The following is a 10,251-nucleotide window of genomic DNA, read 5'->3' as shown; positions in this document are numbered from 1 at the left end:
GTTTAGTTAATGAGCCGCCTTAAAGGCACAATTACGGTATGGTAGTTCTCTTCCTTGGCAAAGATCAGGTTCATACAGACATCAGGTAAGATGGTTGGGTCTCTGGCCAGTAAAGCTTACCCTGCTCCAGGAGGTAAGGAACATGCTTTCACTCTTGGCACTTCTCTAACCCAGGAAAATTACTTGTTGCTGATAATGGCAGCTGTGTGTGAAGCTGATCTGGCACTGAGCATGCTTTAATTGCAAGTGTAGCCAAGGACAAGATCATGTTCAGCACCCTTTTGTGGAAGTGTGATTGAGGGATTGAACCATGGCTTCGGGAATAGTTTTATTCCTTAATTATGCTCCCTGAAATGGTCTGTTTACACTTGGACTATATCTGTACTAGGGAAACTACACCTCCTTCGAGTAGATGCAGCTGAGTATTCTACTTTGCTTTGTGTCCCCCAGCCCACCAAAGCCCAAGAAATTTGCCTACCAGTACCCGTAGAAGAGCAGTATTCATACTTTGTGGCCATAGCCTCCCCCTGGCTACATGAGGCAGTGCCGCCCCAACCCTCCCTCAGTTCCTTCTTACCACCTGTGGCTGGAGTTGGAGCTTTGTGTGGTCTTAACCTCAACCCTTCAGCTAGTTTAGTTTTTTCTTCTAATATAGACTGTAAGTAGTACCCTTAGCGTTAGCTTAGTGTTAGTTGTATTAGTTTAGTTTCCTCAGTGATACTCTTACAGGGGTTAAATGTTGTCCTTCATGTGGGTGAGTTATCCTCACCAGCAATCCCTACACATGGTACTTGCTGTCTCAGCGAGGCCCATGTTAAAGAGTGTCATGTAATCTGCAAATCTTTCAAGAAATAGACACAAGTGGCTCAGGACCTTTGCCTAAAGCAGCACCTGCTTGAATAAGCTTGAACAAGCCATGCAGCCTGCTTCAGAACTGAGGCCCTTATCAGGTCAGAGATCACCCTCTGGTTCCAAGAGTGAAGTTGTTTCGTGTTCTGGAGCAGGTGCCACTCTGAAGAACCGGAGGAGCCATTCCCCATCATCTGCTCCAGGTCTGGGGGAACCTCTTCTGCCTCTCCCAGGAAAAGCGTGGACTGGCACAGAGTTGGTGCCAGCACACAGGATGTCGTGGGTGCCTCTAACCCTTCCCTGGTACTGAGTAGGGATGTTAGAAACCTTGTACCATTGACTTGGGTTCTGGCCTCTGCTGCATGTCTGCCTTTTGACTCCGACCTGTCCTTTGTTGCAGGACTTTGTCAGGGCTGTGTCATCTATAACCCTGTTGACTGAACAAGCCCCTGGACCCCTGAATCAGTTGGCATCGGACTCCAGTGTTCCCCTTTCATGGTTGTGGAAGAAGGGCCGGTACCAGGAATCTCCTCAGCCCCATTGCAGTCAGCACTGCAAATGTTATGATGGCAGCTTTCACTGCCCTTGAAATTGGTGCTGTCAAACACTCCAGTACCGCTGCTGACTTTGTGATTGACGTCACTTCTGGCATCAGCATACTCAGGACCAATGGTACTGCTTCCAGTGGCAGCACTGCTTCCTGCTTTGTTCTGGATGACGGACAAGTCAGACTGGTTATGTGCTGCCTCTGATCTCGCTCTGCCCTCATTCCAGTGATCCTGATGCTTCTTGGCATCCAAATCAGGGTCATCATCCCCACACTGTCCATCGTTTGACCAGCATCGGGGGCCTTAGATGGAGTACTGGAATTGGTGCGCTCGTCTCATGGCTGGCCCGGTGCCGATTGGCCACCAATGCTTTGTCCGTGCCAGTGGCCTCCATGTAATCTGTGGGGTGTTCCTTGGTCACGGAGGTCCCACTCTTTGTTTCACTCATAGGCGAGATTGCCAGCCATGTCTGTGGTGGTGGCCATCGATCTGCCACCAGCCCAGGCACCAGCACTCCTCCTTCCTGCGGAGCCTCCAGAGTCGTCCCATCCAGGTCTGTCACCTCTGGAACAGGGTTCGGCTTTAGCCCAATTAAAGGCCTCATCTTTGTCTATGGACGATTCTCTGCTGCTGGTTCATTCCTCTTTTAGTACTGGAGGATTGTAAGGTGTACTGATACCTCTTGCAACGTGTAGTGCTTCTCTCAGTATCCAAGTGGAGTTCTTGCAAGAGAGCAACCACAAAGTGGCTAGCCTGCAGCTGTCTGCCCCCGGAAGTGTCTTCCTCCCTATCAATGATGCACTCCTTGAACCTGCTATGACCTTCTGGAGCACGCCGGCTTCGGTATCGCCTGCAGCTAAGTGCTTGGAAAAGTGCTATTCTGTTCTTATGCAGGGGTCTGAGGGGTTTTACTCCCAACCAGCACCAAATTCCCTAGTTGTAGCTGCAGTGAACAACAGAGCCACACAAGGATAGGGACTCTAAGCAATTGGGCAGAAAGGTTTACACCTCCTTTTCCTTACAGATGCGAATTGCTAACCAGCATCCAGAGTATGTTTGCCAAAGTGTTCCCTTTGTCCAACCCTCACCAACCAGGTCAGTTGTTACTGGCACCTTCTAGATGGGTTGGGGGACACACAGCGGCTGTGGTCAGAGCAGGAGGCCTCAGTCCATATCAATGTGCTGGACTTTTTGGCCATCTACAATGCATGTCACACTTTTCAGGATTGTATCAGAGACTCAGTGGCTCACATACTTACTGACAATACCGCCGCAACGTGTTTGTGAACAAACAAGGGGGAGAACTCTGCAGGTTGCTCTGCCTACAGGCAATTGGACTATGACAGTTCCGCAGTGAGGAAAACATTACCCTGATAGCTATTCACTCACCTGGAGTTCAGAATCATCTTGCGGATCCATCTCAGTAGGTATTTTTCCATACGTCACTAGTGGTCCCTGAAGACCAGTGTCCTCTGGGTCACCTTCGCAGCTTGTGGTATCCTAGAATTGACTGGTTTGCTCCACAGGACAACAGGAAATGTCATCTGTTCTGTTCCTGAGGGGCCCTCAGTCCAGGCTCCCTGTCCCACGCTTTCCACTTCAGCTGGCAGTTAGCTCTTCTATACACCTTTCTCCTAATCCCAGTCATCCCTCAGGTCATCCTCAAGCTTAAGGTCATTCTCGTTGCCCTGGCATGGCTGAGGCAGTGCTGGTTCTCTGACCTTTTCACACTGTCTATTCAGCCTTCCATACCACTTCCTCCCATCCCAACTTATTCACTTAGAACCATGGATGCACCTTGTATCCTGCTCTCATTTCCCTTCATCTAGCCACGTGGCTGCTGCATGGATGAATGCGGGGGAAGAACAGTGTTCACCAGCTGTCCAACAAGTCCTCCACCAGGATGGCCTACTCAGCAAAGCGGAAACCATTTTTGGTGTGGTCATTAGCCTGCAGAATCCAGCCAATGCTGTCCTCTATCCAGGACATTCTGGAGTACCTGCTGCACCTTCAGGTGTTGGGGCTTGTGTTTAATTCATTGAGAGCGCATCTGGCAGCAATATCAGCATTTCATCCCCCTGCATTCAGGGAAGATCAATCTTCTCCAGTGCCATGGTAGCAAGATTCTTACAAAGGCCCCTTCATCTACATCCTCTATTCCAAGAACTAGTCCCTCTGTGGGACCTTAACTCCATCCTAGCGGCCTTAATGGGACCTCCGTTCAAACCTCCTGTTCCACTTTTGTGTCAGAAAACTTCATTCCTGGTAGCGATAACATCCGTAAGGACAATGTTGAGGCTTGCAAGCTCTGATGGCAGAGTCTTCTTATATTCAGTTCTCCAAAGATGAAGTGACTGTATGACTACATCCTAAGTTCTAGTGTACAATGGTTTTTCAGTTGCATTTGAAGCAGGTGGTATATTTACCTGTTTTCTTTTCCAAGCTGCATTCATCTCCGGAGGAGAAGTGTCTCCATACGTTAGCTTTTTATCTGGACAGGATTAACTATTTCATACTTTCCCTTGTCTGTTTGTGTCATATGCAGACCACATGAAGGGTCAAGCAGTTTCTTCACAGACAATAGATAACATCCTGCATACAAAATAGCTTTGGCTCGCCCCCTGAGTGGGAGTAAGCTCATTCTACTAGCGTGCAAGCAATATCCATAGCATTCCTCAGTGACGTTTCCATATTGGACATTTGCAAGGCTGCTGCATGGTCATTGATATATATGTGCATGAACCATTTATGCCTTAACCACATCTTCCAGCCCAGGGTGGATGCAAGCTTTGGTAGAGCGGTCCTGCAGTCCTTGTTTAGGTAGACTTTGAGCCCTGCTTCCTGGAGCACGGTACTGCTTGAGTCATTTAAGAGGCATACACAGCTGCACCTACTCAGAGAAGAAGAAATGGTTACTTACTGTAATTGTGATTCTTCGAGATGTGATGCAGACGTGTATTCCATGACCCACCCTCTGTCCCCTCTGCATTGGAGTCTCATTTCCAGATGTTCAGAGTGAAGGAACTGAGGGATGGTCAGGACAGCACCGCCTCATGTAGCCAGCGTAGGGGACTATTGCCCCGAGGTGTGAACTCCACCCCTCTACCAGTACTCCTAAGCGTGCACACATCTAAGTGGTATCACATCTGTCACTTCTCAAAGAACCACAGTTAATGTAAGTAAATATATTTCATTTAGTTGCATTCGGGAATATTCTAGTAGACAGTATCGGGGGTAGCCGTGTTAGTCTATATCCCCAAAAACAACGAGGAGTCTGGTGGCACCTTAAAGACTAACAGATTTATTTGGGCATAAGCTTTCATGGATAAAAAACCTCACTTCTTCAGATGCATCAGAAGAAGTGAGGTTTTTTACCCACGAAAGCTTATGCACAAATAGATCCGTTAGCCTTTAAGGTGCCACCGAACTCCTTGTTTTTCTAGTAGACAAGACTCCAACAGCTTCCAGTGTGTTTACTGACATTTTAGTTAACCTTTCTAAGGAGCACGTTTTAGTTAACATGGTAGCTTTTTATTTAAAAGAAAGCGACCGTTCTCGCTGCCTAGAGTATTGCTGGACTTGTACTCGTGTACATTAGGACCAACACCAGTGCTAATGAAACAAAGTTGGAAAACTGGTGAGAATACTTTTTTCCCCTAAAATTCCATAATGTAGACAAGACCTTGTAAGTCAGCTGCAGCCATTGATAACACTTGTTGTCAGAGAGGAGTAACTTTCCTAAGCATGGGTGCACATCTGTATTGTGCTTCATGATCTTCTGTTATGGTGGTAAAGTGCTTTGGAAAAAGAGTGGCAAAGTATTCACTCTCCATTTCTAAGGCCTCCCTAACGCCATGAAACCTGAACTCTTTCTGGCTTCTCTCCCCTGCTTCCTGTAGAGGCAGCATGCTGAGATTCTGGGGGAGCAGGCCCAGCTTGTGGTGTGTCAACAATAAGTTTTGCAGACTGCGCAAACAGTAGTCTCTAAGGTTGGGGACTGCGAGGTGTCAACTAAGCCTCCCTGCTGAGAAGTTTTTCTGTAATGCTGGTGATCCACAAGAGAGGTGGCAGGAAACTTAGCATACAAATAGGCTTTCCCCATAGCCATAATATCAACCCTACTTCCTCTATAGGGTGTTTATGCCTTCATTTACATTTCTCCTCAGGGGAAAATTAGTGTGCTCATTTGCATTTTCCTCTTTAAGGAAGCAAGCATTGGCCTATGTCCAGACTAATCTTCTGATATGAATCTTGCTGCTTAATACCAAGTTCATATATATATTCTCCCATCATGCCATATTTGGTTTTTAATCTCTCCTTGCTTCAGTCGCTTCTTATCATCACTTGCATTGTCTGAAAGAGGCTTAGCCGCCTTTAGTTTTACAGATCTTCCTCAGCTGTTTCTTCAAATAAAATTTTTCTTCAGTAAAAGTAAATGCTGCAATTTGATATACATTTCTGCTGTTAAAGGTGGATTTTTGGTTCCATGTAGATAAGACTAATCAATTATCATTGGGGAAAAATGGGGAAAGTCATGACTCTTCATGGCACAAAATAGAGATGTCACAGTTTTAATTGAAGGAAAAAACCAATGTGTTAATTATTTTTGAGTTGTTTATCATGGGAAATTAAGAGGTCAAATCTGGTTTACAACAAATTGTTTTAAAACCTTTCAATAATATCTGAAAACCACCCTCTACTACAAGATAAATATAGGGCCAAATGTACAAAAAAAACAGATGCACTGCTGTGACTTGCAAAGCCCAGGATTCTTGATATACCACCGCACGCACCCCTTACTCCGAATGCCCAGTATTTGTCACAAAGATCATGTTCTCACACATATAACCTTACTTGCAGAAGGTAAACGTAGGCCAGTGTTTCCTTTCAATTAAACATCTGCACCCACACAGGCATCAAAGCTTGTTAGCTGTACCTGTGGCAATACCGAGGCCTAGCACACAGCAGTAACTAAAGCCTATACATTCTTCCTTGGTTGCCTGCATGCATGATCATGAAGCCGTCTGTAAAGCCTCTACTATTAAATTTTTTTTGGATAATACCCACTGTATGTTCAGAGATACTTGTATCTGCTATTTATATATTCTACCTAGTTGATACTAACCTTATGACTTCAATCATACAACTGATAACATTATGGTAGGTTTTGAGAACAATATCTCAATGACCTTGTATCTCTTGGATTTTAAAGAATATGGTCGCAGCAAGTGGCAGCTACCTCTTATAGATCTGCACTTTTCTGTATCTCCTCCAAAAGTTATCAAAATTCATTGCTAAATCAGAAGACAACTGATAGCAAATGTCACACTTCTATCCTGTTGAGTGTGTGTGTGTATGTACATATGTATTTATATATATTTATATGTTATGTAATAGTAAATACACCACTCGCTCTTTTGTGATGAGATCTGAATGCAAACTTGGTAGAAAGAAGTCCTTGATCCAAGCCTCTATCATTGACAATTGACTTCAATGTGTTACTGAATCTCTGTGGTTTTAAAAGAACAAAGAAAGGACTTTCATTGCTGCCTCCTAGATTTCTTGCTCTTAGGTTTTGTGTCATTCACTGCGCTGGTGAGCAGGCAGAGGTAAATGTTTTTGTTTGCTTGTTTAGAAAAGTCTCTTTACAGATAACCAGAATACCATGCCCCCTCCCCAACTGGACCTTGTGATCTAGCATGTGACAGGATTTGAACGGCTTCAGGTCACAGACTTGGCGAAAGTAGTCCTACCTTGCGTTGAGGAATAACAGGCACAAAGTCCCTTCGCTATCAGTTACATCTTGCAGAGTTGGTCAGAGCAACCAGCACATTTTTCCGTACAAGGGTCACATGCTGTGCCTCTTGAGCCCTTTGACCCTGTGCCTCATATTGCAGATCCAGCTGTCAAAGTAAAGATGGAGAAGGTCCCACACCATAACCATTTCCTGTTCCTCTGCCATGGCAGGCAGGCTTGGAACCATGTTTTTCTACTCGCAGAGTTTGCTTGTTTACCTCAAATTTCTAGTTAATTTTCAGTTATTTGGGGGTTTTAATAGGATTAGTTATAGGATCCATTTAGATGGATCCAGAGAAGCATTAAAGTGTAAAGTGCTGCATTTAATGTGTGAATATAATGCATTGAATGGACTGGCACCCTTTTAGGTGCTTAAAATACCTGGGAGAAAGTTCAGCCTTTGCTGCCAGAAAGAGAAGGAAGTAGGAGGGGTGCTTCATGGTAAACTTCTGGAGGATTTCACTGTGCATGCAGATACCAGCTCTGACCTGCTAGCATAAGAATGTCTGACCCTTGTGCCCACCACAGGCTTACCGCAGATAGTCTGGAGCCCTTTGCCATTAGACTCTGGTCATAGTCTTCAACGTGGCAGTCGAGCTAAAGAGGAAGGCAAATGTTCCACTAATGTTGTTTGATCACCATCACCTTGAAAGTGAGGCCATGGCTCTTCCATTTCCCTCTTGAGGTGGGAGATGTGCAGTTATGAGCTTCCCAAGGAGACTGAAGTAACCTCCAAGGGTTCTTTGAAACACAGTACAATACCTCAGTCCTGCCCTAGTGCCAGGTATGGGTAACCACCCGGATTGCTATGCTACCCCAGTCTGTTGTCTCTGACCATTGATAGTGGCTCCTAAACAATCCTTTCCTCCATATTGTACCAGAAATCACTTCAGTTTGCCACTTTCAATCTGTCACTGACAATTTGCATCTAAGGCATTGATCCTTTTCTTCTGCCAGTGCTTCTACCCAACAAAAACTTCCTCTGAGTGGTTGGCTATCTTATCAACCTAGAGCACCCCTTCCTGACTGTTGAGGCATCTTTTTCATGCTGTGTGTGGCTTTTAATCACCACGGAAAAGGATGATCTGATCCAAAGCGGCTTCTGGATATTAATAGTGACATTCAGATCGGGATGGTACAGCCATACCATTATCCCTTAGTGAGTCTCAGCCAGTGTGCTTGTGCTCACCCTCATCTGACCTGGGCCTGTGGATATTGTAGCTGATCAAAGCTAGTGGGGTATATCTGAGCCTCCTGTTGGAAAGAGTTGTCCACACATCTCAAATAGGGTTATCTGCCAGCATCTCTCAAACAAGTTATGGCTAGGCCTCTGCTAAGAAAAATGGATTGGATGAGAATACCTTGGTTAGCTATCATCCAGGATCCTTCAGGCAAAGATATCTGGGAAGAGAGAGGCAGGCCAGCACCAGTAACATTTAACAATTAGGTTGTTTGAACACCATTCAGCACATGAGGCTTGGCCATGGCATGATTTTGCACTAGTGAGGAAAATCAGGGATGGGGTTGGGGCGGGGGAACATTTGTTCTTCAAAAAATGTTATGCTTTCTGATGCAGAGTTGTCTTGCAACTTTGCAGAGGATAGTTATGGACTTATATAAACACAGCCTGTCTAGCAAAGAATCATGGTGTTGCTGGGTACTAGCTCCTCTAAAAAATGTTGCCTTGAGCCATCCTAATTCCAGCTAGATAAGGCCTTCTGCGCTCCTTGTTTTTCCATCAGACCTGTTCATCTGTGCAGTAGGCCTCTGTAACATTGAGTGAATTGATTGCCTCAGCCTTGTGGCTCTACTTCGAAGTCTTCCATCTCAAACCAACCTGGACAAAATCAGCTACCAAGCAGTGAGCAATTTCAGTGCATTCCGTGAGCTCCAAACCTTTGAAGTTTCAGGAGAATGGTGCTGGAAGGTGGTGCATCACTTTCAGTTCTATATATGTTCCTTTCTTCTTTGTAGTCTAATATTGTCTAAAAATAATTCTGAAGAGCAATAAGCCTACAAAACTGGAATATTAATTTGAAGAAGATGTGCATTCATCGTTATCAGTTTAAAGTAATGGATTGGTGTAACTACTATTTTTGTCATGTTTACAGAGTTGATATACAAGGAGGTCATGGACCTGGAGGAAAGGACCAAGAACGGGGTTATACGTGGACAGCCAGCCCCTTTAGGTTGGTTACAATAAAAGCACTATACAAGCCTGCCCTGTGTGGTAAGCTAGAAAGGCGCAAAGCTGATCCTAGAGTAATCGTTAATATAGCTTAAAGTATGAGTCTAGAATTTCAAGAACACTTGGGCAGAAGTTGCTTTCAGTTAATTCACTTCATGAGTGATAATGTTTGATGCCGGTGCTCTTCTTTGGAAACATAAAGCACTATATAGAGATTAGTTAACTAATCCTCCCAGCACCCCCATGGAGCAAGGCTTTGGGGCAGGGACTGTCTTTTTTTTCTCCTCTATTTGTCCAGCAACTTGCACAATGGGATTCTTTCCTATGACTGAAGATACAGCTACAAGGGAAGCAGAAACCCTCAGAAGCGAGACTCAGAGCCCGGGTTTACAAACTCAGGCTCATGCTGCAATGCTTAGAATAGCTGTTTAGACATATAGGCTTGGACCCACCCCCGCCTAGGCTTCACAGCCTGAGCTCCAGCCCAAGCTGCAACAGCTGTCTTTAGCACTGTAGCATTAGCTCGCGTCTGTAGACCCGGGCTCAGAGACTGGCTGTTGTTGCAGGTTTCTGCTTGCTTTGTAGAATACCCAAAGGCTCTTAGGAGCCACCACAATACAAATAAATAATACTCTCATTTTACAGCTGGAATACAGTGCATCTGGGCCAAGGTAACACAATGCATCAGTAGCAGAATTGAGATTAGAAATTAGAGTTGCTAACCCTCTCTGCTCAGTCCATTAGATCAGAGTCTCCCAAAAGGGTGATTAGCTAATGAGGCTCCAGAGAGCATCATCAGAGACAGGCATTAACCAACAAGCTCACACCACGGTGGATGCCAAAAATTAGCCTCCTAAATAAGCTTGGCCT

At 45.2% G+C, this 10,251-nt stretch overlaps 1 protein-coding gene across 3 annotated transcripts in view; it reads left to right on the top strand.

Moving 5' to 3' along the window:
- Positions 1-10,251, top strand: part of MAPK8 (mitogen-activated protein kinase 8) — a 140,790-nt gene that overhangs the window by 123,749 nt on the left and 6,790 nt on the right. For all 3 annotated transcript variants that reach the window (XM_032797417.2, XM_032797420.2, XM_032797419.2), the window contains one exon: positions 9,305-9,382. In XM_032797417.2, coding sequence (XP_032653308.1) covers positions 9,305-9,382 — 78 coding nt within the window. The remainder of the gene's footprint in view (positions 1-9,304; positions 9,383-10,251) is intronic.

This window comes from Chelonoidis abingdonii, chromosome 16, assembly GCF_003597395.2.
Source record: "Chelonoidis abingdonii isolate Lonesome George chromosome 16, CheloAbing_2.0, whole genome shotgun sequence".
NCBI lineage: Eukaryota > Metazoa > Chordata > Testudines > Testudinidae > Chelonoidis > Chelonoidis abingdonii.
Note: the sequence above shows the minus strand (reverse complement) of the source record. Positions and strands in the feature narration are given on the sequence as shown.